This window comes from Jaculus jaculus, chromosome 13 (genome assembly GCF_020740685.1).
Source record: "Jaculus jaculus isolate mJacJac1 chromosome 13, mJacJac1.mat.Y.cur, whole genome shotgun sequence".
Lineage (NCBI taxonomy): Eukaryota > Metazoa > Chordata > Mammalia > Rodentia > Dipodidae > Jaculus > Jaculus jaculus.
The window spans coordinates 48,056,840-48,083,595 of NC_059114.1; the positions used below are offsets into that span (position 1 = coordinate 48,056,840).

The following is a 26,756-nucleotide window of genomic DNA, read 5'->3' on the forward strand; positions in this document are numbered from 1 at the left end:
ATTTTGTAATGCAGACTGAGGGGCACTGGGGTACAGTTTGAAAGAAGAAATGATATGTAGAGATTGAAGCATTAGGAGAAATGAAGAGTGTGGGTAGGAAAACTACATTGATCTATAAAATGAGGAGCATAGAAGGGAAAGAGGGGATAGGGAAGGAATTTTATAGTTTTGTTGTGGGGCACTAAGGGACTACCCTGTAATTCCCCCAGGATCATACTTCTTTTTGTCTTTGTTAAGGCAGGTTCTCACTCTAGCTCAGGTGTGCACCCCCACACCAAGCTTATTTTTACTTGATAAATGAAAGAAGACAGGCAAAAGCTGAACATGATGGCTTATGCCTGTATCCTAGCTCTTAAAACACTATAGTTCAAGGCTAACCTGGGCTACCATGAGTTCCAGGTCAGCCTGGGCTACAGTGAGACCCTGATATGCAATAGATATATAGAGAGTGGTGGTACACGCCTTTAATCCCAGCACTCAGGAGGCAGAGATAGGAGGATCATGGTGAGTTCAAGATAGAGATATTTTGAGGTAGGGCCTCACTCTAGCCCAGGATGACCTGGAAATCACTCTGTATTCCCAGAGTGGCCTCGAACTCACGGTGATCCTCCTACCTCTGCCTCCCGAGTGCTGGGATTAAAGGTGTGCGCCATGACGCCCCCAAATATTTTTATTAAATATGGAATGCTTCACTAATTTGCATGTCATCCTTGCACAATGGCCATGCTAATCTCTGTATCAATCCAACTTTAGTACGTGGGCTGCTGAAGTGAGCACAAGATAACTTTTATGTTATTTTATTTATCTGAGAGGGAAAGAGAGACAGATAGAATGGGCACACCAGGGCCTTCAGCAGCTGGAAATGAATTCCAAACACACGCACCACCTTTTGCATCTAGCTTATGTGGGTCCTAGGGAATTGAACCTGGTTCCTTTGGCTTCGCAGGCAAGTGCCTTAACTGTTAAGCCATCCCTCCAGCCCCAAAATAATTTTTTAACTTTATTTTATTTTTTTTTTAATTGAGAGAGAGACAGAGAGCGAAAGAGGCAGAGAGAGGGAGAGAGAGAATGGGCGCGCCAATGGGCACTACAAACAAACTCCAGATGCATGTGCCCTCTTGTGCATCTGGCTTATGTGGATCCTGAAGAGTCAAACTGGTATCCTTTGGCTTTGCGGGCAGATGCCTTAACCACTAAGCCATCTCTCCAGCCCTTTTTTTTTTTAATTCTATATATTGTTTATTGACAACTTCTATACTTACAGACAACCATGATATTTCTCTCCTCTCCCCACTTTCCCCTTCATAACTCTGCTCTCCATCATATCCCCTCCCTCTCTCCATTAGTCTGTCTTTTAATTTGATGTCATCTTCTTTTTCTCCTATTATGAGGTTCTTGTGTGGGTATTGCTAGGCACTGCAAGGTCATGGATAACGAGGCCAATTTCTGTCTGGACAGTTGTATGTAAGAAGTGGTGCCCTTCCTTTGGCTCTTACTTTCTTTCTGCCACCTCTTCCACAATGGACCCTGAGCCTTGGTGGGTGTGAGATGTTTCAGTGCTGGACACTCCTTCAACCCTTCTTCTCAGCACTGTGTTGCCTTTTGGGTCATCCCAGTGTCATTGTCATCTAAAAAGAGAAACTTCTCTAACCAGAACTGAGAGTTGCATTAATATATGAGTATGAACATTAAGTGTAGTGCTTTCAGGGCAATTTGGTGAGAATAATATATGCATTTATCCAGACAAGAGCAGGCTTTATACCCCTAAGGGCCATGACCTCCCCTGCCATAGACTTTTGATTAGGTTTTCAGTACCAGGTATGTATTCCCTCCCATAGAACAGGACTTCAGTCCAATTAGAAAGCAGTTGGTTTCCCCCAGAGCAGACATGCCACTATTGCACTCATTTGGCATGTCTGGCCAAACCCGAGACTTCCAGTGTCCACTGTTTTCACCGCTGGTGACTTCTGTCTCCTGTACAAAAAAAAAAAAAATTTAATATGTGTTTATTTGAGAGAGAAAGAGAGAGGGAGGGAGACTACAGGTATGCCAGGACCTCCTGCCACTGCAAATGAACTCCAGACACATGCACTACTCGGTACATCTGGCTTTATGGGGGTACTGGGGAACAGAATCCAGGCCATCAGTCTTTTCAAGCAAGCACCTTTAACCTTTAAATCATCTCTTCAGCCCAAAATATTTTTTTTTGGTTTTTGTTTTTTTTTTGAGGTAGGGTTTCACTCTAGCCCAGACTGACCTGGATCTCACTCTATAGTTCCAGGCTGGCCTGGAACTGAACTCCTTCCTCTGCCTCCCCAGTGCAGTGATTAAAGATGTGGGCCACCAAGCCCAGCCCCAAAATAAATTTTAAAAAAGGAAGACAGAAAAACCAGACATGGTGGTACACACCTTTAATCCCAGCACTCGGGAGGCAGAGATAGGAGGATCATTGTTAGTTCAAGGCCATCCTGAGACTACATAGTGAATTCCAGGTCAGCCTGGCCTACAGTGGAAAAACTACCTCAAAAAAAGAAAATTAAAAAAAAAAAGACAGTCAAACAGTCAAATATTTATCTTGCTAGGCATAATGTACATGTGTGTAACCCCAGCACTTGGAAAGCTGAGGTAATATGATGATCAGGAGTTCAAGGCCAGCCTGCTACAATGAGACCCTGCTATTAAAAAAACAAAAATGTGAGCTGGGCATGGTGGCGCAAGCCTTTAATCCCTGCACTCGGGAGGCAGAGGTAAGAGGATTGCCGTGAGTTCAAGGCTACCCTGAGACTACATAATGAATTCAGGTCATCCTGGGCCAGGGTGAGACCTTACTTTGAAAAACAAAACAAACAAACAAAAAAAAAAGGTATGGCATTTTTTCACACCTATGATTCAATCTTGGAAAATTCTGACTAATAAATGCAAATAGAATAATGAATTACAAAACCACCATTTTGCAACACTTAATGAGATCATGGATTTAGACAGGGATTGTCAATAATGAAAGGCTATTACCAGCAACACTGGCAGCCCCAGTACCTGGAGGCTGAGGTAAGAGGATCACTTGAGCCTGGGTGTTCAAGACCAGCCTTTACAATACATCAAGACCCCATCTCTTTTTTTTGGGGGGGGGTCTTGCTCTTGCCCAGATTGACCTGAAATTCACTATATAGTCTAAGGGTGATCTCAAACTCATGGCAATCCTCCTACTTCTGTGTCTTGAGTGCTAGGATTAAAGGCGTGCCACACCCAAGGCTTGTTTGGTTTTTCGAGGTAAGCCCTCACTCTAGTCCAGGCCAACCTGGAACTCACTCTGTAGCTCCACACTAGCCTCAAACACAGTGATCCTCCTACTTATACCTTCCAAGTGCTGGGATTAAAGGCATGCACCACCATGCCTGACTCATATTTTTTGTTAATATATTTATTTATTTCTTTGACAGAGAGAGAGAGAGAGAGAGAATGGGTGTGCCAGGGCTTCCAGCCACTGCAAACAAACTCCAGACATGTGCACCCCCTTGTGCATCTGGTTTATGTGGGTCCTGGGGAATAGAACCTGGGCCTTTTGGATTTGCAGGCAAATGCCTTAACCACTAAGCCATACCTCCAGCCCTTATTAATATTTTTACTTATTTATTTGAGAGAGAGAAAGAAGGAGAAAGGGAGGGAGAGAGAGAGAGAGAGAGAATGGGTGCACCAGGGCCTCCAGCCACAGCAAATGAATTCCAGATGCATACACCCCCTTGTGCATCTGGCTACGTGGGTCCTGGGGAATTGAACCGGGGTTCTTTGATTCTGCAGGCAAGTGTCTTAATGGCTAAGCCATCTCTCCAGCCCCCAGCTCATCTCTTTTTTAAAAAGAGGGTAGGGATACATAGCGTCACAGAACTGAGGAGGCTGAGGTAGGAGGGTCATCATGAGTTCAAGGCCAACCTGGGTTACAGAATAAAGTTTACATCAGCCTGAGCTAGATTGAGACATTGCCTCAAAAAATAAAGGGGAGAGGAATGAGCTGGAGACATGGGTTAGCAGTTAAGGTACTTGCCTGTGAAACCTAAAGACCCAGGTTTGATTCCCCAGTACCCATGTAATCCAGATGCACATGGTTGTGCATGCATCTGGACGTCATTTGCAATGGCTAGAGGCCCTGGTGTGACCTTTTTTTTTCTCTTATAAATAAATAAAAGTAAAATATTTTTACAAAATGGAGGCAGAGGGTAAAGAGGAAGCATTCCTATAGCCATCAGAGAAAGGTAGGGGCACTTTATAATAATAATCTTATCTGAATTCAACAATTTTAACTTCACAGAAATAGCATTCTTTCCCTTCCTCCCTCTCTCTCTCTCTCTCTCCCCCTTCTATGTCTCTCTCTGCTTGCAATAAAAAAAAAAAGAACAAGAACAAAATTAAGGGCCGGAGAGATGGCTTAGTGGTTATGGCAATTGCCTGCAAAGCCTAACAACCCGAGTTCAATTTCCCAGAACTCATGTAAAGCCAGATGCATAAAAGTGGCACATGCATCTTGAGTTCATTTGCAGTGGCCCTAGCATGTCCATTCTCTGCCCCCTCCACCACCACCTTCTCTCTGCTTGCAAAGAGAGAAAGAGCACCACCGAGAGAATTGGAAGCATATGTTCCCTAGAAAGCCTGCACATCTGTACATCATGTTCATGGCAGCAGCATTATTCATAATAGCTAAAAAGTGCCAGCAACCCAAATGCCCATCAATTGAGAAATGAATGAACAAAACGTGGCTTGTCTATATCATGAAGCATTACTTGGCCAAAAGGAGAAATGAAAGTATTGATCCATGCTGCAGCATGGGTGAAGCTTGAAAACATCATGCTAAGTGAATACAACCAGACACAAAAGGCCACATATTGTATGATTCTATTTATATAAATCTCCGGAGCAGGCAAATCTATAGAGATAGAAAGTTAGGCTAGCAGTTGTCAAGTGCAGGCAGGTGATAAGAAATGGAGAATGACAGCTAACAGGCACAAAGGTTCTTTTGGGGTGATTGTAATGTTCTGGAATTAGATAGTGACAATGGTTGCACAGTATTTGCAAACACAGTGAAAATCATTAAACTGTACACTTTAAAATGTGTTAAAAATAAAATAAGGGGGCTGGAGAGATGGCTTAGCAGTTAAGCACATGCCTGTGAAGCCTAAGGATCCCGGTTCAAGGCTCAATTCCCCAGGACCCACATTAGCCAGATGCACAAGGGGGTACATGCGTCTGGAGTTCATTTGCAGTGGCTGGAGGACCTGGTGTGCCATTCTCTCTCTCTCTATCTTTCTCTATCTTTCTGTGTCTCTTTCTCTCTCTGTCACTCTCAAATAAATAAATAAAAATAAAATAAGGGCTGGAAAGATGGCTTAGCAGTTAAGGCGCATGCCTGTGAAGCCTAAGGACCCAGGTTCTATTCTCCAGGTCCCATGTAAGCCAGATGCACATGGTGTCAATACATCTGGAGTTCATTTGCAGTGGCTAGAAGCCCTGGCACATCCATTCTCTCTCTTTCCTCTTTCTGACTGTAATAAATAAATAAATAAAACTTTTAAAAAAATAATAAAATAAAATGTTGTGTTAAAAATAAAATAATGCTGGGCGTGGTGGCGCACGCCTTTAATCCCAGCACTTGGGAGGCAGTGGTAGGAGGATCACCGTGAGTTCGAGGCCACCCTGAGACTACATAGTGAATGCCAGGTCATCCTGGGCTAGAATGAGACCCTACCTCAAAAAACCAAAAAAAAAAAAAACAAAAAACAAACAAACAAAAAATAAAATAAAATAGGGCTGGAGAGATGGCTTAGTGGTTAAGGCACTTGCCTGTGAAGCCAAAGGACCCAGGTTTGATTCCCCAGGACTCATGTAAGCCAGATGCAAAAGGAGGTATATGCATCTGGATTTCATTTATAATGGTAGAGGCCCTGGCATGCCAATTCTCTCTCTCTAGCAAACAAAGTAAAATAAAGACATACAGAAAAATAAAATAAAATGTTGTGTAAATTTTGTTTTGTTTTGTTTTTTTGAGGTAGGTTCTCACTCTAGCTCAGGCTGATCTGGAAATCACTCTGTAGTCTCAGGGTGACCTCGAACTCACGGCAGTCCTCCTACCTCTGCCTCCCGAGTGCTGGGATTAAAGGAGTGCACCACCACGTCCAGCTAGATTGTTTTGTTTTGTTTTAATTTAAAGACATATTAGCTGGGCATGGTGGCCCATGCCTTTAATCCCAGCACTTGAAAGGCAGAAGTAGGAGGATAGCTGTGAGTTCGAGGCCACCCTGAGACTACAGAGTGCATTCCAGGTCAGCCTGTTCTAGGACAAGCCCCTCCCTCAAAAAAATCAAATAAAGCTGGGTGTGGTGGGACACGCCTTTAATCCCAGCACTCGGGAGGCAGAGGTAGAGGACTGCTTTGAGTTCGAGGCCAGCTTGAGACTCCATAGTGAATTCCAGGTCAGCCTGGGCTAGAGTGAGATCCTACCTCAAAATAATAATAATGATAATAATAATAATAATAATAATAATAATAATAATAATAATAACAACAACTTAGACATATAAGCCTAATGCAAAGTGTGGTATTGTGTCATTTTGATTTACACAAAGGAACTTTAAAACACTGATAAAGATGTCTATTGAAGAAGTATTTACATGTGAAATTATGTGATGTATGAGATTTGCTTCAACATAATTCAGTTATGGGGAGAGGAAAGAGGGTGACAGAAAACAAGACAGGATATGCATCGATAGTTGTCAAACTGCTTGATAGATAGATTCATTGCACTATTCCCTTCTGTTCTTGTGAATTCTTGAAAATTTCCATAATAAATATATAAGGCTTTGGGCTCTGGAATGTATCTCAGTGGTTCTATATTTGACTGGTGTATATTAAGCTCTGGGTTCCATCCTGACCACTACAAAAACAAAGAACTAATATACATATATTACATATGAGGCTTGATCTATCCATGAAAATTAGAGCATATATAGATGTTTGGATAGTATATATTACCTGGGGAAAATGGTTTAAGTTCCAATAATAATTGAGTTTGAAGTGACCCTACTAAATTGAAAACTAAAATTAAAAAGCATGAATGAGCCGGGCGTGGTGGTGCATGTCTTTAATCCCAGCACATGGGAGGCAAAGGTAGGATTACTGTGAGTTCGAGGCCAGCCTGAGACTACATAGTGAATTCCAGGTCAGCCTGGAATTCAAGCAAGGTCCTTTGGTTTTGCAAGCAAGTGCCTTAACTGCTAAGCCATTTCTCCCCGCTATGCCTGAGCTTCTGTGTGGTGCTGGTTAGGCCAGGTTTCAGCATCACAGACAAGAAGCACAGGGCAGGCTGCATTGGGACCAAACACAGAATCAGCAAAGAGGAGGCATGCGCTGGTTCCAGCAGATGTATGATGGCATCATTCTTCTTAGCAAACAATATACCCAAATGCCCAATAAAATGTTTTATTCCCCAATACCCACGAAAAGCCAGATGCACAAAGTGACAAGTGCATCTGGAGTTCATTTGCAGCAGCTGGAGGCCCTGACATGTCCATTCTCTCTGTTTCTATTCTCTCTCTCTCTGCTTGCAAATAAATAAATAAAAGCAAGTTTAGAAAACATGAATGAGGGCTGGAGAGATGGTTTAGCAGTTAAGGCACTTGTCTGCAAAGCCTAATGACCCAGGTTCTATCCCCCAGTACCCACATAAGCCAGATGCACAAGGTGGCAAATGCCTCTGCAGTTCATTTGCAGTGGCTAGAGGCCCTGGCTTGCCCATTCTCTCTCAACTGCTCTCTCTCTCTCCCTCTTAATCAAATAAATAAATAAATTTTTTTTTTTTAAGTAAAGAAAACATGAATGAACCAGGCATGGTGACTCACACCTATGACTCCTGGAATTTAGGAGGCTAATACAGAAGAATTGACATAGGTTCAGAGCCAGCCTGGACTATATGGTGAATTCAAGGCCAGCCTAGAGTGGTCAAAATAGCTCAGTTGGGACCCTGTCTCAATAAAAGCAAAAACAAAAATAAAACGTAGCAGGCGGGATGGGGGAGAGGGTCATCTAAGGAGATGGCTCAGTAGATAAAGCACTTGCTACTCAAGCCTAAGTACCTGAGTTCAGACCCCCAGTCCCATGTCCAAGCTGGAAGCTATGGCAGGATTCTGTAATCCCAGCACATTGACTGCTAGATAGCAGGCCAGCTAGTCTGGCTAGCAACAGTGAAAAGCAACTGAAATGAGGAAGAGAGATCCTGCCTAAAAGAGGTGGAAGGCAAGGACCAACTCCCGAAAGTTGTCCCCAGACCTCCACATGCACACTGTGGTATACACACATGCCTCCACTCATAGACACACACCGTACACATACTGAATATATGTATATGAAAACTATGCATGCAGTCCTTGACACACATCACACACAAAACTAAGTTGTCTGCCTGCTTCTTAAAGAAGTCCAACCCATTGCACTAACACTATTGTCCTTCCTAACCTGGCTCCAAGCTGCCTTTCCCGCAGCATTCCCTGTCCCTCCTCAGCTTGCCTTCTAGCCCCATCCCCATTCTCTGCGGCCTTTCATACCTCTGCCTATACACTTGCAATTCTCCCTGCTTGCAAGACCTTTTCCTGTGAACTCCCAGCCGTCCTTCTCCACCCTGTACCTACTTCCCTCCTCCTAGACACAATGAGTCACTCCTCCTGTACACACCTTTCATATGTCACACTGCCTGGTAATTATGGCTTTCTAAATCTCCCCCACCCAGTTCTTTGCTGCTGTGGACCACTGCTGTTTACCTTTCTGTGCTTAGGGGCTGATGTGAAGTTAGTATTTGCTCAATTTTTTTTTTGATTTTTTTTTTTTGAGATAAGGTCTGGCTGTAGTCCAGGCTGACCCGGAATTCACTATGTAGCCTCAGGCTGGCTTTGAACTCACAACAATCCTCCTACCTCTGCCTCCCAGGCTCTGGGATTAAAGGCATGTGCCACCACATCTGGCCCATTCTTTCTCTCTCTTTAAAAATATTTTATTTATTTACTTATTTGAGAGAGAGAGAACAGGCACACCAGGGCCTCTTAGCAAATAAGTTCCAGATACATGTGCCACCTTGTGCATCTGGCTTAGGTGGGTACTGGGGAATTGAACTTGGGTCCTTAGGCTTTGTGGGCAAGAGCCTTAACCATTAAGCCATCACTGCAGCCCCCATTCTAGCTCTTTCTCTCTAAATCCTCCCCTCAAATAAATAAAAGAAGCCATGAGTTTGAGTTCAGCCTAAGACTACATAGTGAATCCCAGGTCAGCCTGGAATACAGCAAAACACTACCCCAAAAAATCCAAAAAGAAAGAGGGGGGGGGAAGAAGGAAAAAGAAAAGAGAAGAAAAAGAGAGCTGGAGAGATAGCTTGGCGGTTAAGGCACGTGCCTGCAAAGCCAAAGGACCCAGGTTCAATTCCCCAGGACCCACATAAGCCAGATGCACAAGGTGGACCATGAGTCTGGAGTTTGTTTGCAATGGTTGTATCACTGTTGCGCCCATTCTTTCTCTCTCTTTCCCTCTCTGTGCCCCTCTCTGTCTCTCAAATTAAAAACAAATTTTAAAGCAAGAAAAAGAATGAAGGAAGGAAAGAAAGTAAGATTTTTAAAATATTTTATTTAGGGCTAGGGAGATGGCTTAGCAGTTAAGGCACTTGCCTGTGAAGCCTAAGGACCCAAGTTTGATTCCCCAGTACCCATGTAAGGCAGATGCACAAGGTGGCACATCATACGTCTGGAGTTTCTTTGTAGTGGCTAAAGACACTGGCACACCCATTCTCTCTCTCTTTTTCTGCCTTTTTATCTCTCAAATGAAGAAATAAATATTTTTGGGCTGGAGAGTTGGCTTAGCAGTTAAGGCATTTGCCTGCAAAGCCAAAGGATCCTGATTTGACTCTCCAGGACCCATGTAAGCCAGAGGCACAAGGGGCACATGCATCTGGAGTTCATTTGCAGTGGCTGGAGGCCCTGGTGCACCCATTCTCTCTCTCTTTCTGTCTGCCTCTTTCTCTCTCTTAAATAAATAAATAAAGTATATTTTAAAAATAAATATTTTATTTAAAACTGGAGTACTGGCACATACCTTTAATCACAACACTTGGGAGGCAGAGATAGAAGGATCACCATGAGTTCAAGGCCAGCCTGGGACTACATAGTGAATTCCAGGCCAGCCTGGCCTAGAGTGAGACCCTACCTTGAAAAACCCAAAATAAATAAATATAAATAAAACTATTTATTTGTGAGGACAGAGAGAGTATGGGCACACTAGAGCCTCCACTACAAATGAACTACAGATACAAGTGCCACCCAGTGCATCTAGCTCTTTGTGAGTACTGGGGAATTGAACTCTGGCCAGCATGCCTTGCAAGTAAGTGCCTTTAACCTCTGAGCCATCACCCAAGCCCCAGAAGAAAAAAAAAAAATTTAAGAGGAAGGCTTTGAGCCTAGTGATATGTCTAAGTCTTTGTGGTTGTTATTGGAAATGGAGAGGAAAGGAAAACTCAGTGAAGGACAAGATTTCACCAATTTCCTAAGAAATTGTTGAGAAAACTGGGGATGGTAATACACTCCCAGAGTTCTAACTCTTCAGTAGGCTAAGGCAAAAGGAGCTTGAACCTAGTAGGTTGGGGCCAACCTGGGTAAAACAGAATTCCATCTCAGATTATAGAAAGATAGATAGATAGATAGATAGATAGATAGATAGATAGATAGATAGATAGATAGATAGATAGAGGCTATAGGCAGGCAGACAGACAGACAGATACAGTTAACCCACTGGGCATAGTGGCACACATCTTTAATCCCAGCACTCGGGAGATAGAAGTAGGAGGACTGCCATGAGTTCGAGGACATGCTGAGACTACATCGTGAATTCCAGGTCAGCCTGGGCTAGAGTGAGACCCTACCTCAAAAAAATCAAAAAAAGGGCTGGAGAGATGGCTTAGCGGTTAAATGCTTGCCTGTGAAGCCTAAGGACCCCGGTTCAAGGCTCGGTTCCCCAGGTCCCACGTTAGCCAGATGCACAAGGGGGCGCACGCGTCTGGAGTTCGTTTGCAGAGGCTGGAAGCCCTGGCGCGCCCATTCTCTCTCTCTCCCTCTATCTGTCTTTCTCTCTGTGTCTGTCGCTCTCAAATAAATAAATAAATAAATTTAAAAAAAAATCAAAAAAAGAAAAAATAATAAAATAAAATAATAAATAAATAAACAAATAAAAACTTTAATTAAAAAAAAAGAAGCAGCAGCAAGTCTTTCAGGAGGCTAGACCTGTACTCTGTGATTATATAAAGAGACAAGAAGGGGTCAGAAATTGTAAGGTAAACTTTGGACCAGATGGTGTCACATGAACACAAACACATGTGCTCAAATGTTCATTGCTTCGCTCTTTGTTGCAGTCTCTTTTTGTGCATGTTTTTTGTTTTTTTGGGTTTTTGTTTTTCTAGGTAGGTTCTTGCTGTAGCCCAGGCTGACCTGGAATTCCCTATGTAGTCTCGGGGTGGCCTCGAACTTACGGCGATCTTCCTACATCTGCTTTCTGAGTGCTGCGGTTCAAGGAGTGCTCCCCCACACCCCGCTGTCCTAGTCTTAAAGGAAATCAAACCAAATGGCCATTCATCAGTGATAGGGTTAGCACGCGGTGTAGACCCACACAGATAACACAGACTCAGCAGGAAAAAGTGAGGTCTATACTTCCAACATGAATGACTCAAGCTAATAATGCAGGGCTGGAGAGATGGTTTAGCAGTTAAGGTCTGTGAAGCCCAAGGACCCAGGTGTGATTCCCCAGTACTCATGCAACCAGATGCACATATGCAGATGTGCATGCATCTGGAGTTCGTTTGCAGTGGCTAGAGGCCCTGGCATGCCCGTTCTCTATATATCTACCTCTCTGGCCAGGGCCTCAGACACTTTTGCCACCTAGTGGGCATGTGTGACCTTGCACTTGCCTCACCTTTTGTGCATCTGGCTTATGTGGGACCTGGGGAAGAGTTGAACATGGGTTCTTATGCTTTACAGCCACTACACCATCTCACCAGCCCCAAATATTTTTCAAAAAATTAAGGCCTAAACCGGGCATGGTGGCACATGCCTTTAATCCCAGCACTCGGGAGGCAGAGGTAGGAGGATCTCCGTGAGTTCGAGGCCAGCCTGAGACTACATAGTGAATTCCAGGTCAGCCTGGGCCAGAGTGAGACCCTACCCCTCGAAAAACAAAAACAGGGCTGGAGAGATGGCTTAGCGGTTAAGCGCTTACCTGTGAAGCCGAAGGACACCAGTTCGAGGCTCGATTCCCCAGGACCCACGTTAGCCAGATGCACAAGGGGGTGCATGTGTCTGGAGTTCGTTTGCAGTGGCTGGAGGCGCTGGCACACCCATTCTCTCTATCTCTGCCTCTTTCTCTCTGTCTGTCGCTCTAAAATAAATAAAATAACAACAAAAAAAAAGAAAAAGAAAAACAAACAAAAACATTAAACCCTGGCATGGTGGCACACCCCTTTAATCCCAGCACTTGGGAGGCAGAAGTAGGAGGATTGCTGTGAATTTAAGGCCAGTCTGAGACTACACAGCAAATTTCAGGTCAGCCTGAGTAAAGTGAGACCCTACCTCAAAAAAAAAAAAAATTTAATTGGCAGCCTGGAGAGATGGCTTAGCAGTCAAGGCACTCACCTGCAAAGCCAAAGGACCAAGGTTCAATTCCCCAGTACCCACATAAAGCCAGATGCACAAGGTGGTGGCACATGCGTCTGGAGTTTGTTTGCAGTGGCTGGGAGGCCCTGACGTGCCCATTCTGCTCCCCTCTCCTCTCTCTCACAAATACATAAGTAATATTTTTAAAAATTGTAATTGGGGTTAGAGAGATAGCTTAGTGGTTAATATGCTTGCCTGTGAAGCCTAAGGAGCCAGGTTCAAATCCCCAGGACCCACATAAGCCAGATGCACAAGGTGACACATGTGTTGAGTTCAATTTCAGTGGCTAGAGGCCCTGGTGCACCACTCTCACTCTGTCTCATACTAATTGAGAGCCAGGCGTGGTGGCACACGTCTTTAATCCCAGCCCTCGGGAGACAGAGGTAGGAGGATTGCCATGAGTTCAAAGCCACCCTGAGAACACAGAGTAAATTCCAGATCAGCCTGGGCTAGAGTGAGACCCTACCTCAAAAAAAAAAAAAAAGTAATAATGGGTTTGACTTTGTACATATATGTGAAGACTCATTAACTTATACACTTTTATATATGTGTGTGGTAATGGGGATTGAACTCAGGACCTTGTGCTTGCTAGTTACTCTTGAGCTACATCCTCCAGCTCCAAATCTTATCTATCTAGCTTATTATATATCAGTTATACTACAATAAAGTTGTAATAATACTATTTATTGATTGTGTTTATGTGTGTGTGTGCGCGTGCGTGCGTGCGTGCCTGCACGTGCACCAGGGCCTCTTGCTGCTGCAAACACCTGTCCAGCTTCATGTGGGTGACTAGATATTTGAACCTGGGACAACAGGTTTTACAAGCAAGTGCCTTTAACTGCTAAGCCCCAACCCCTGAAATAATAATTTTTCTTTTTTCTTTTATGTGTTTTCAAGGTAGGGTCTCTCTCTAGCCCAGGCTGACCTGGAAATCACTATGTAGTATCAGACTGGCATTGAACTCACTGCAACCCTCCTACCTCTGCCTCCTGAGTGCTGGGATTAAAGGCATGTGCCACCACTCCAGCAATTTTTCTTTCTTTTTTTTTTTTTTTTGCTTTTCAAGGTAGGGTCTTGCTCCAGTCCAGGTTGACCTAGAATTCACAATGTCGTCTCAGGGTGGCCTTGAACTCACGGGCGATCCTCCTACCTCTGCCTCCCGAGTGCTTGATTAAAGGCGTGCGCTACCATGCTCGGCTAATTTTTCATTTGTAAAAAATGTTTATTTGTAAACAGAGAGAGATAAGAGATACAGAGAGAATGGGTGTGCCAGGGCTTCCAGACGCATGTGCTACTTTGTGCACCTGACTTTACATGGGTACTGGAGAACTGAATCCTGATCATTAGGCTTTGCATACAATCACCTTAACCACTGAGAAATTTCTCCAGCCCTGCATTCATTAAAAAAAATAATGTTTTATTTGGGCTGGAGAGATGGCTTAGCGGCTAAGCACTTGCCTGTGAAGCCTAAGGACCCTGGTTCAAGGCTCGATTCCCCAGGACCCACGTTAGCCAGATGCACAAGGGGGCGCATGCGTCTGGAGTTTGTTTGCAGTGACTGGAGGCCCTGGCAAGACCATTCTCTCTCTCTATCTGCCTCTTTCTCTCTCTGTGTGTCTCTTTCTCTCTCTGTCACACTCAAATAAATACATAAAAATGAACAAATAATTTTACAAAATGTTTTATTTATTTACTCATTTAAGAGAGAGACAGAGAGAGAGAGGTAAATAGAGAGCGACAGAATGGGAGCACCAGGGCCTCTAGCCACTGCAAACGAACTCTAAACACATGCGCCTCCTTGTGCATCTGGCTTACATGGCTCCTTAAGCTTTGCAGGCAAGCGCCTTAACCTCTAAGCCATGTCTCCAGCTGTCTGTAATCACATTTAAAGCCCTTTGTACTAGCCAGATATGGTGGCTAATAATAATCCCAACACTCAAAAAGCTGTGATAGGATGTTATGAGTTCAAGGCCAGTCTGGGCTTCAGTATGAGACTCTGCCTCACGACCAGGGCTGGAAAGATGGCTCAGCAGTTAAGATACTTGCCTGCAAAGTCTAATACCTTGGTTCAATTCCCCAGTACCTACATAGAGCCAGATGTCTCTCTTCTCTTGGTCTCTCTCTGCTTACAAATAAATAAAGAAATACTAAATAAATAAAATAAAAAAGACCAAGCCAGCCATGGTGGTGCACGCCTTTTATCCCAGCACTTAGGAGGCAGAGGTAGAAGGATCACCTTGAGTTCAAGGCCACCCTGAAACTACATAGTGAATTCCGGATCAGCCTAGTGAGAGCCTACCTCAAGAAAAAGAAAGAAAAGAAAGAAAGAAAGAAAGAAAGGAAGGAAGGAAGGAAGGAAGGAAGGAAGGAAGGAAGGAAGGAAGGAAGGAAGGAAGGAAGGGAGGAAGGAAGGGAAGGAAGGAAAAGAGAGAGAGAAAAAAAGGTGTGTAGCAGGCACAGACCTGTGTTTTCTTGAACCTAAAGTGAGATGAGGGATAGGTGAGCCTGGGAAGAAGTGTGCCAACACAAATGCTGTCCCATAGGACCTGGACATTTTGCCAGGAAGCTCAAAGGAATGTGCCCTTGTTTAGAGAAGGTGTTTGCTTCCCCTGCCGTGGGCTGCAGTCTGGGGCCATGGGAAAGGGCAGAGAACGGCATTGGTGGAAGGAGGGCTAGCAGGCGAAAGAACTGGGCTACTCCCCACGGGCTGCTGAAACTCATGTGGTCCTAGGAGAGGTGCATTGAGAACCTGAGAGGTTCTCTGAGGGAAAGGAAGGGGTCCAAGGGGGTTGATCTTAACTGCACTTATTTCCTGACAACCGTGCTAAGTAAAAGAGATACTCACTGAGTCTCTGATTCGAGGGGAGGGGTCAGAAGTTGGGAGGCTAAGGCTCCCAGGACCCACCCGTTCTGCTTGTTGTAGGGTCTACCCAATGGATGGGGATGTCTGACCAACTCACAAAACACTCAGGACAGATATGGCTGGTTTGGGGCCGGGGGGAAGGACTGGTGAGATTGTTTAGTGGTTAAGACATTTGCCTGCAAAGGACCCAGGTTCAATTCCCCAGGACCCATGTAAACCAGGTGGTGCTTGCGGCTGGAATTCGTTTGCAATGGCTGGAGCTGGCACACCTTTTCTCTCTCCCCCTCTCTCTCATTCTTCCCCTCTTTCTCCAAAATAAATAAAAGTTATAAAATATTTGTTTAAATTAATAAATTTTTTAAAAAGCCATCTTCTATGCCCCAGCAAAATATGTATGATATATGGCAATCAGGTTGAGTCCTACATAGTCTTCCCAACTTTTTCCAACTTTTCTTTCTTCTTCTTCTTCTTTTTTTCCCTTTTTCAAGGTAGGGTCTCACTCTAACCCAGGCTGACCTGGAATTCACTATGTAGTCTCAGGATGGCCTTGAACCCACAGCGATCCTCCTACCTCTGCCTCCCAATTGCTGGGATTAAAGGCGTGCGCCACCATGCCCGGCTCTTTTCCAATTTTTCTAAGCTCTTAGCTGGATTGGGTGATGTTTGTGTTTCCAAAGACCTGCACGCTTGCCCATGTTGTATAACATAACATCATGTTGTAATTTTTGGCTTACATCTCCAGCTCCCTAACCAACAGTCTGCATTCCTGGAATAGGACCTGCTCTTGCTGTGTCTGTCATGGCCAGGTCAGATCCTCTCACAGAGAAGACAGATGCTCACATACCCACAAGGGCTGCTCCAGCACAGCGGACCTTTAGGAGACTAGGGTCAAGCGAACCCGGTATTGCATGCCTCCTGCACAATGGAGACATGCTTCGCCTGGATGGAATTTTAAGCACCAGGCCACCTTTCTGCCCACTCTGCCGTATCTCCCAGGAAGCTGCCAAGAATGGCAATTCCAGCTGGCAAGTGGCGAGATTTTCTTCCTGGAAGGATTCTTGGCTAGAGAACTGGCCCTTGCCTCTTCTTCTGGCCCTTGCTTGCTCTTTGTCCCTGGTGCCCTCAAGTTGTTGGGGAGGTGGAAAGAGGGCACAGGAGTCAGCCCAGCTTGGTTATAGTTTCCCTAAGTCCATGTTGTCCATCTCTTATCCCCCCCCCACGTGCACATGGCAGAGACAGGAAGTCCCAAGACCACAGGTTATTCCAACCCCCAGTAAAGGCGTGTGTGTGTTGGGGGGGGGGCTTAGCTAAATATTAGTGGCACGAAAGTAGCACTGCCTCTGGCCACACGTTCCATTCTTCACTGTCACCTTTTTAAAAATATGTATTTAATTTTTTTTTTTTTTGAGGTAGGGTCTCACTGTGGCCAGGGCTGACCTGGAATTCACTATGCAGTCTCAGGGTGGCCTCGAACTCATGGCAATCCTCCTTCCTCTGCCTCCTGTCACCTTTAGCTCCCACTAACCAAGGCAAAACTTCAGCCCCACAGATTGCAGCAAGACAGGTCTAGGATCAAAAGGAGCTCCTGGGGCTGGAGAGATGGTTTAGTGGTTAAGGCACTGGCCTGCGAAGCCTGAGGACCAGGTTCAATTCCCCAATACCCACTTAAGCCAGATGCACAATGTGGTGCATGCTGCTGGAGTTCCTTCACCGTGGTTAGAGGCCCTGGCATTCTCTGCCTCTTTCTCTCTCAAATAAAGAAATAAAACATTTTTAAAAAGAGTAGCTCTTGCTTAGTATGTGCATGGTTCTTAATCCCCAACACACACACACATTTAATATAGTCCTCATTTAACAATTCACTCCAGGTTCACAGCGGGGATGACAGTACCCTTGCTAGGAATGGTTGCCTCAAAGCCCTTCCCCCAGCCCAGGAAACATACCCACATCACAGCTCTTTTATTTTTCTTTTAATTTTTCTCAAGGATATACACCACATATCCCATGGGCAATAAAGCGCATTCAATGTGTTTATAAGCCAAACAGTCACTTTGTTTAAGCAAACACAAGTACAAAGTAAAATAAAACCACAAAATAATGAACTGCATGTTCATAACATACAAAAATCGCCGCCTACTCAGTAGGTAACTACAACATTCCAACTCCTGAATATATGTATAAATTTACATTTTCAGTTAAAAAAATAGACTTTTGAGAGTTCAGATTTTAAAATTTTTGTTTCCTTACATTCTGGAGAACCAAAGCTCAGCTCAGCCTCCTTCCTCATTTTGCTTCTAAAACCTTCCCCAAACATCACAACCTTCCCCCTTAAGGCTAGAGGTGAGCATACCCCTCACAATTGCACATGTCAAGCCATCAGCAAGGCGCATCACACAAAAGGCACCGAGACGTGAAACTTTTTAAACCAAAAGGACAGGAAAAAAATTTTTTCAAAGTAAAGAAAAAAAAAAAAAAAGAAAAACCAAACCGTATTTTGTCACATCACATGTGAGAGTACAGTCAAGCAATATTTACAAAAAGGTTAACGGAACAACACTCTGACACATGCTCTGATTAATACCTAGGACTGATGTTTCAAAAAAAAAAATGCTTCAAACTTATCACAGCATCACAAAATAAGAGGATCACCATTGGTTTGCTTGGCTTTTCTTTTTTTTTTCTCTCCCCCCCCCCAAAGTGAGGACCTAACTCCAAATAATACAATAGAGTATGCAAATTATCTTCACATCAAGAATACCTCGAGGAAAACAAAATCCATGGCACAGACGCTGTACAAAGATACAGGGCAGGGTTCTGAGGGCCCAGACCCAGTTTGCCAACTTGATTTTCTAGCACTGAAGGAAGCAAGGGGTCAGGCAGATGATGGAGATGATACTGAAATGTTTTATCCAATACCCATGCAAGTCAAGTTCTTTGGATAGAGGTGAGGACTGAACTTGGACATGGTTGTTTCAGGCAGCTGAAGTCAAAGGGAATAGGAAACAGGGAGAAAGGGGAGGTGGGCAGGAAGGACTGGAGGCCAACAGGCCTTCCACTCTCGAGTAGAGGAAGGACTTGGCTCTGAGAACTTCCATCTGACCTAAGAGGTCCCCCTCCTATGGCCATCTCCTGTCCTTTATGTCTCTCTCTCTCTCTCTCTTTTTGCCTGCCATTTTCTTTTGTTTCCTTTTTTCCCCTTTAGCAAATTTCAATTGTCCTAGGAGAAAAGGTGGCGGTCATGTCCGAAAGCCCAGTTGAGGCGCTGAAGGAGTTGGTGACAGACACGGAAGGGAAGCTGCTGACCTGGGCAGGGAAAGCAGATGGAACCGAGGTGTAGGTGGTGGCCACTGAGGGTGAGGGGAAGCCACTGTGCACAGGGGAGGGGTAAGTTGAGGAACCAGGAGAGGAGTAGGAGGTGGGCACAGGAGATGGGTATGAAGTGGTGGCCGGAGATGGGTAAGAGGTAGTGACCGGGGACGGGTAAGAGGTAGTGACCGGGGACGGGTAGGAAGAGAGGGAGGTGGTGGCTGGGGAGGCCACAACACTTTTGTCTGCTTTCTTGTCCTTCTGTCGCAAGTGGATCTTGGTATGCCTCTTGCGTTCATCGCTGCGGGCAAACTTTCTCCCACAGATGTCACAGGCAAAGGGCTTCTCGCCTGTGTGGGTGCGGATGTGGGTGGTAAGGTGGTCGCTCCTGCTGAAGTTGCGCATGCAGATCCGACACTGGAAGGGCTTCTGGCCCGTGTGGATTCGGATGTGGCGGGTGAGCTCATCCGAGCGAGAGAAGCGGCGATCACAGGACTCCACTGGGCAGGCGTAGGGGCGTTCGTGGGGGGGTGTCTTGCTGGGCCGGTTGGGGTACTTGCGCATGCGGCTGGGTTTGATGAGCTGGGACTGGTAGGTAGTATTAAGTGCTTTTAGGTCCTGGGAGCCCGACTGGGTGGCAAAGGCCTTGATAGTGGAAAGCGGAGTAAGCGAAGGCTGCTGGGTGCGGCTCTCCAGACCCTGGAAGGGCTTCTGGTCTGGGGTGCCCAGGCCCAGGTCTCCCTGCTGTTGCGGAAACAGGTAGTCAGGGATCATGGGAACCTGGAAGCCACCCTTTGCAGCAGGGTAGGCAGGAGGTGGGTACTGGAGCCCTGTGCCTGTGGAGCCTGGAAAGCCTTGGCTTTGCGGCTCGGGGAAAATGTCAGTGTTTGGCGTGGGGAAGGTGGGCGCCGCGGAGTAGATCGGACTGCTGTCGTTGGATGGCACTGCACAGCTCAACGGCGGGCTCTGGGAGGCAGAGGACGAAGAGGAGGCCGGAGATGGTGCTGAGGACGAAGAGGCCGGAGGGTTGGTCATGCTCACCAGACCACTGACCAGGCTGAAGAGGGGCTCAGGCCACAGAGTGCTGCCACTGTTGGGTGCAGGCTCCAGAGAGAAGCGGCCGGTGTAGGTGATGGGAGGCAACCGAGTGGTCTGGCTGGGATAACTGGTCTCCACCATCACCTTCTCGTTATTCAGAGAGATGTCAGGAAAAGATTCTGGCAGGACAAAGAGAGAGAATGGAGATAGGCCTGGTTACTGGAGAACAATCACTGGAGGGTGCTGAGGACCGGGGCTGGCAGGCAAGAGGTCGCCCGGCTACCACTGACTCCCGAGGTGGTTAATAATTGATAGCAGCAGATTGCAATGTTCCTGGAGCGGCTCCAGCGGCAGAGCCCATCTCAACAACAGCTGACGCAAATCCAGAGAATCCCCTCTACTGCAGCTCCGAGCGCTCCGCAGCAAGAGGCTGCGCGAGCGAGGGATTCCCGCCAGCACCCCCCCAACCCCGCGGCCGCGGCCGGTGTGCGCCCCCTACCCTGGGCTGCCGGGGACATCCCTGACCAAGGATCTCAGAGCCCCCGCTCTCAGACCTGCGGCTGACGGCGACGCAAGCCTAGGTGGGGGTAACCCAGCTCTAGCAAACAACCCCTCCCCCTTTCTCCACCCACCCACGCAACTCCAGAGCTCTCCATCCAAAACAGATGCTCGGTGCTCAGCGGTCGGGGGGACGTTCCTAGACATCCCTCTCATACAAGACCACCCAACCACCATCCCTCCACGCCAAAGGTGCGAGGAACGGAAGGGAAACCCCAGTCGAATCCCCAGGGTTTAGGACCACTTCTGCAGTGAAGAACTGGCTATCAGGATCGGGGGGGGGGGGCAGAGGGGCTCGAAGGGTTCGGCGTAGGCCACAGCTTACCTGCGGTCAGGTGCTCGTAGGGTGGCTCGCCCGGCTCCCCCTGAGGGTTGAAGGCGCCGCTGCCGCTGCCGCTGTTGCTGCCGCCCCCTCCACCTCCACTGCCCCCGGTGCCGCTGCCACCGCCGCTGCTGTTCCCACCGCTGCCCTCCGGGGCCCCGGCGGCACCAAGGAACTGGGGTGCCCCGTTGCTCAGCAGCATCATCTCCTCCAGCTTGGGGTAGTTGTCCATGGTGGGAGAGTGAGGAAAGGAGCCGAACGGGTCAGAGATCTGCAGCGGGGACATCAGCTGCATCTCGGCCTTGGCCGCGGCCATCCCGGGCGAGCGGGGAAAGGGGGGGAGGCTGGAGAGCTGATGCCGGAGCTACGGCGAGGCACACTCGTGGTGGTGATGGGGGGGGGGGAGGGCTTGCCCGGGTCACATGCGGGGCGCAGGGCACACTAGGGGAGCGTAGGTGGGATCCCCCAGGCTCGCCCTGGCCGCCGCCCGTGGTGGACGCAGCGCGGCCGCCGGACGCTGGGGCAGGGGCCGGGTCTTGCGGCGGCGGAAGCTGGCTGCGGCGGGCGGCGGATGGCGGCGGCTCCCCAAGTTCTGCGCGCTGGGATCTCTCGCGGCTCCCCGAATCCGCCTCTATTTCAAGGGTCTGGAACAGTGCGGGCCCGCCTCCGTCGTGACGTACATGGCCATATATGGGGAGCAGGAAGCCCTAATATGGCAAGACCGGCCGGGAGGACCCGGAGTGACGTGAAGCCCTCCCCTCATCACCATCACCCCGCAACCGAGAGCGGTGGGCACCTGCAGCCCGCATCGTGCGTCCTGCTGCGGCTCCCGCATCGCCAACGCCCACGCTTCGGGGAGCCTAGAGGCTCGAACAGCCGCCGAGGCCTCTCCCGGGGACGAGCGCTCCCGGAGTTCCCAGCCTTGCCCCCGCCTCGTCCCCTCCTCCTGCCCGAGCCGGAAGCGGCAGGGCCATATCGGGCCACTCCAAATAAGGCGCTGCCCAAATAAGGGCTGTTCCGGCGGGGGATCCTTCCTGCGCCTTATATGGCTTTTCCGGGTCGCCGCTCGGCGCTCCCCGCCTCCCCCTCTCCAACCCCCCTCCCCCCCACTGCCTCGTTCCCGGCCCGAGCCCGAGAGCGCGCAGGATCCGGGGACGCCCGGCTGGGGAGGGCTGCGCGCGCCGCGGTGCTGAGACGGCCGGCGGCGTGAGCTGGGCCGGGGAAGCCCAGACCCGGCGCGGGGGCGAAGGCCAAGGCCAAGGCGAGCGGGGGGTGCGGCCGTCATCAGGGCCTGCCAGCCCATCCGCCCACCCACCGCGGGGACCGTGGGAGCGAGCCGGAGCGGCTGGGCGGGCTGGGGCAGGAGGCCGCCCAAGGAGAGGCGGGGCCCTGACCCCGAGCCCGGGCCGACGGGCATGGGGACTTTGTAGGTGTCCCAGGGGAAACCGAGGCTGGGAAATTGTGACCGCCTGGCCCTTTAACGACGGTGCCTAGCAGTGGGTCACCTCCTTGGCCTCGGTCAGAGTGCTGGGAGTGTTAAGGCCCAGGGCTTCCCCGTCTCCCCCACGTCTCCACCATGCGCCACCCAGAACCGAGAGGTTACGGTCCCTGCAGGTGAAAAATTCACCTCTGTGGGGTCCCAGATGGAGGCAACTGGTTGACCTAGGACCGCCCCGTGCCCTGTTCCCACCGCTAGCTAACGGCTGTTGGGGTCCTTGGTCACCCTGCGGAGTCCACACTGGAGGGGAGGACCCTGAGCGACTCTAAAGAGGAGGCTTCCCCCCGCGCTGCCTGGGGACCTCGGGCTTGGGGCCCCGAGGACGGGCTGGCGGCTCGGTGCTGCCCCCTGGAGGCCTCGTCTCCAGCTAGATTCCCGGTCCCGGCGGGCGGGCGCTTCCGCCGCCTCCCTGTCCCCCCTCCCCGGAGCCGTGCTGGGCGCCGGGCCAGGCCGGGGGAGCCTTAGACGCAGTGCGCGCGAACTGAGCAGGCGCCGCGGCCCGGGCCTTCCCTGCAGTCTCCCGGGAACCGTCCTTGCCGAGGCGCCCGGGCTCCGGGATAGCACCCCCTCCCGGAGCCAGGCCAAGGGCGTGGGGTGGAGGAGAAGGAGTGATTCTCGCAGGTCTCCCGGGGATCCAGACTCGAGCAGGGAAGCCCTCCCCGCCCCCACCACGCTGTCAATGGCGCAACCCAAAGGGAAAAGGGATTCCCGGGAGGGAGGGCTCTGGTTTCCAACTCTGAATCGAGAAAAAGGTGCTCTTTTTCTTAATTTAAGAAGAAAGCACCAGCACTTGGGAGGCAGAGGTAGGAGGATCGCTGTGAGTTCGAGGCCAGCCTGAGACTACATAGTGAATTCCAGGTCAGCCTAGACTAGAGTGAAAACTCTATCGCGAAAAACTAAATAAATAAAATGAAAGCAGATATTTGTGTGTGTGGAAGGAGATTTCTGCCCACAACAGAGGAGAGGGGTCGGGTCTCAGGACGCCCAGCTTCCAGCAATCAGAGTCGAAGTTTGAATAGGGGTGCTCTCTTTTATCTTCTTGAATATCCCCCCCCCTCTTTTTTCAAGGTAGGGTCTCGTTCTATGTAATCTCAGGGTTGCCTTGAACTCACGGCGATCCTCCTACCTCTGCCACCTGAGTGCTGGGATTAAAGGCGTGCGCCACCATGCCCGGCTTCCCTGTCTCTTTTTAAAAATAAAAATGTATGTAGCTAGAGAGATGGCTTAGCGGTTAAGGTGTTTGCCTGCAAAGCCAAAGGACTCGGGCCAATTCCCCAAGATCCACATAAGCCAGATGCACAAGGTGGCACATGCGTCTGGTGTTCGTTTGCAGTGGCTGGAAGCGCTCATTCTCTCCCTTTCTCTCTCTCCCTCTCCCTCTCTGTCTCTTTCTCTCTCAAATAAATGAAATTGAGAAAAAAATAAAAGTATATTTCAGATGTCCTATAATGAACCTGGAGTCATATTTGGACTCATCTTAAGCTTTGGGGTGAGTTGTTCCCTGGGGGCTGGAATAGAGAACCTCTCTGTGGCCTCCTGGCCAGAGCAGGAAAGCCCAGCGGTACAAGATAGGTACTCCCTGTGTGATGATGCCCATTTTGCCACTCTGGTGAGATTCTCAGGCCAACCTTTGCATCTCACTTTCTTCAACTGTAAAATCGGTTAATATTAACAATATCCACATGGAAGAATTGTTGTGCAGGTTGAAGTTTACCCAGTCTGTCAAGTATGAAGTCCCTAAGCACAGTAGCTTGCCTTGTCGTTGGAATGGAATAATAAGTTGTTATTGTTGTTTCTGGGGCCTTGGACCCACAACATCACCCACAATTCTACCCAATCTCAGCCTCCAAGAAAATCTTTCTGAAAAGTTGAGACATCTGGCTATGGTGGTCAATGCCTGTAATTGCAGCGTTTAGGAGATGGGGGCAGGAGGTTCAAGAGTTCAGGACCAGGGTTGGGTTAGATTGCTCACTGGTGAAAGGCGCTTGCTCCACAAGCTTATCTACAGATCCACAACACCCGTGTAAAGCCAGAGGCGCAGTAACACACGGTTTGTCATCCCTACAGCAATGGAAGATTGAGTCAGGAGAATCCCAAAGCTTGGGGGCCCACTAGTCTGGTCTTCCCAGGGGCAAATAAACAGAGAGACCCTTTCTCAAACAAGGTGGAAGGAGAGGACCAACACCTCTCACCCCTAAGTTACCTCTGACCTTCACAAGTGCTGTGGCATGTGTGTGCGTGCGCGTGCGCGCACACACACACACACACACACACACACACACACGGAGTTCAAGGCCAGTCTAGGCTACATAAGACCTGTCTTGAAAAACAGACAAGCTGGGCATGGTGCTGGACACCTGTAATTCCAGCACTTGGAAGATAGAGTCAAGAAGATCAGGAGTTTAAGCTATCTTGGGCTACATAGTGAGTTCAAGGCCTGCCTGAAAAGTAGATGAGACACTACTGTCTCAAACCAGAAAAAAAGACAAAACAAAAGCAAGTTATATAAAGAGGGAAACATTCTCTTTTTTCCCCCACATTCTTTTTTTAATTTTTTGTTTATTTATTTACTTGAGAGCGACAGACAGAGGGAGAAAGAGACAGAGAGAGAGACAGAGAGAGAATGGGCGCACCAGGGCCTCCAGCCACTGCAAATGAACTCCAGACACGTGCGCCCCCTTCTGCATCTGGCTAACGTGGGTGCTGGGGAATCGAGCCTCGAACTGGGGTCCTTAGGCTTCAGAGGCAAGTGCTTAACCACTAAGCCATCTCTCCAGGCCTCCCCACATTCTTATATGTATGTATTCAGTCTGAATCAGTATATACAAAGATATCAAGCATTGGGTCCCAACAGTACCATCCATGAAGAAAGAAACATCAGTAAAGACTGGAACTGTACCACCACCCCTGAGTATGCAGTGCCAGCTCATGGCACATCCACATGGTAACAATGGGTACCGGGAAGGGTTGGCAGGAATCAGAGCGCCTCAGGAGGCCACGCAGACAGTGACTTCCATGCCGCCCAGGATTTCCCTGGCTCCCAAGAGGAAAACATTCCTTTTTAAAATTTTTTTCCTCCTGAGATAGGGTGTCAATAGCCCAGGCTGACCTGGAATTCAATTTCAGGGTGGCCTTGAACTCATTGCGATCCTCCTACCTCTGCCTCCCTAGCTGGGACTAATGGCGTGTGCCACCACGCCCGGTGAGGAAAGCATTCTTATCTTAACACAGGGGACATTGTCCTTAGAGCTCATCTGAGTCCTTCTTGCTGCAGTAGAACATCCTTTCCTTGACCAAAATTTTTCAACCTTGATTGCACAGCAGAACACCTTTGGAATTCTGGGAAAGAAAGCTTTGCCCACAGAATGGCCTATGCCTGTAATGTCAGCACTACTTGGGAGGCTAAGGTAGAAGGATCATTGTGAGTTTGAGGCTAGTTTGGGCTACAGAGTGAGTTCTAGGTTAGCCTGGCCTACAGTGAGATCCTGCCTCAAGAAAAGGGAGGTTAGGGCTGGAGAGATGGCTTAGTGGTTAAGGCGCTTTCCTGCAAAGCCAAAGGATCCTGGTTCAATTCTTCAGGACCCACATCAGCCAGATGCACATGGTGGTGCATGCATGTGGAGTTTCCCCTGCCCTTTTTCTCTCTCTCTAATAAATAAATAAAAATAAAATATTTACAGTAGCCAGGCATGGTGATGTACACCTTTAATCCCAGCATTCAGGAGGCAGAGGTAGGAGGATCACCGTGAGTTTGAGGCCACCCTGAGACTGCATAGCGAATCCCAGGTCAGCCTGGACTAGAATGAAGCTCTACCTGGAAAAAGAAAAGTGAGGTTAGAGGCCCTAGCTTATAAAGCCTGTGATCTTAGGTCCTACTCCATAGTACCCAAAGGTGGGTGCAAAGTGGTGCATGTGTGGGTTGCATGCACCTACACACACACACACACACACACACACACACACACACACACACACACACAGAAGGTTTTTGAAAAGGGGGAGGGGAGGAAGCTTTTACCTTAGATCAACTGAATCAAAAATCACAATCGGGGTCTGGGGAAATGGCTTAGTAGTTACGGCATTTGCCTGTGAAGCCTAAGGACCCAGGTTCGATTCCCCAGGATCCATGTAAGCCAGATGCACAAGGAGGCACATGTGTCTGGAGTTCGTATGCAGTGGCTAGAGGCCCTGGCATGCCCATTCTCTCTATCTGTCTCTTTCTCCCTCATAAATAAATAAATAAATAATATTTTTTTTAAAATCGCAATTGTCTGGTGCAGTGGCATATGTCTTTAATTCTAGCACTTGAGATGCAGAGGTAGGAGGATTGCTGTGAAGTTGAGGCCTCCCTGAGACTACATAGTGAATTTCAGGTCAGCCTGGGCTAGAGTGAGACCCTACCTTGGAAAAAAAAATTCAGCCGGGCGTGGTGGTACATGCCTTTCATCC

At 48.2% G+C, this 26,756-nt stretch overlaps 1 protein-coding gene and 1 non-coding gene across 2 annotated transcripts; both read right to left on the bottom strand.

Annotated features, from left to right (window-relative positions):
- Nucleotides 1-673: 673 nt before the first annotated feature.
- On the bottom strand, nt 674-777 carry LOC123454327. Its single transcript, XR_006633306.1, has one exon. It is a non-coding gene; the product is annotated as a U6 spliceosomal RNA (small nuclear RNA).
- Nucleotides 778-17,540: 16,763 nt separating this feature from the next.
- Egr1 (early growth response 1) lies at nt 17,541-21,322 on the bottom strand. Its single transcript, XM_004652456.3, has 2 exons — nt 20,813-21,322; nt 17,541-20,108 (listed from the first exon to the last, which is right to left on the bottom strand). The coding sequence occupies exons 1-2, from the start codon at nt 21,123-21,125 to the stop codon at nt 18,784-18,786; spliced, it is 1,638 nt and encodes a 545-aa protein (XP_004652513.2). The 5' UTR covers nt 21,126-21,322; the 3' UTR covers nt 17,541-18,783.
- Nucleotides 21,323-26,756: the final 5,434 nt, after the last annotated feature.

Bases quoted from the DNA above. Each gene is read 5' to 3' on its own strand.
- Egr1 (XM_004652456.3), bottom strand. From the start codon at position 21,125: ATGGCCGCGGCCAAGGCCGAGATGCAGCTGATGTCCCCGCTGCAGATC. The intron at 20,109-20,812 runs GTAAGCTGTGGC...TTGTCCTGCCAG, and splicing joins CTACGAGCACCTGACCGCAG to AATCTTTTCCTGACATCTCT.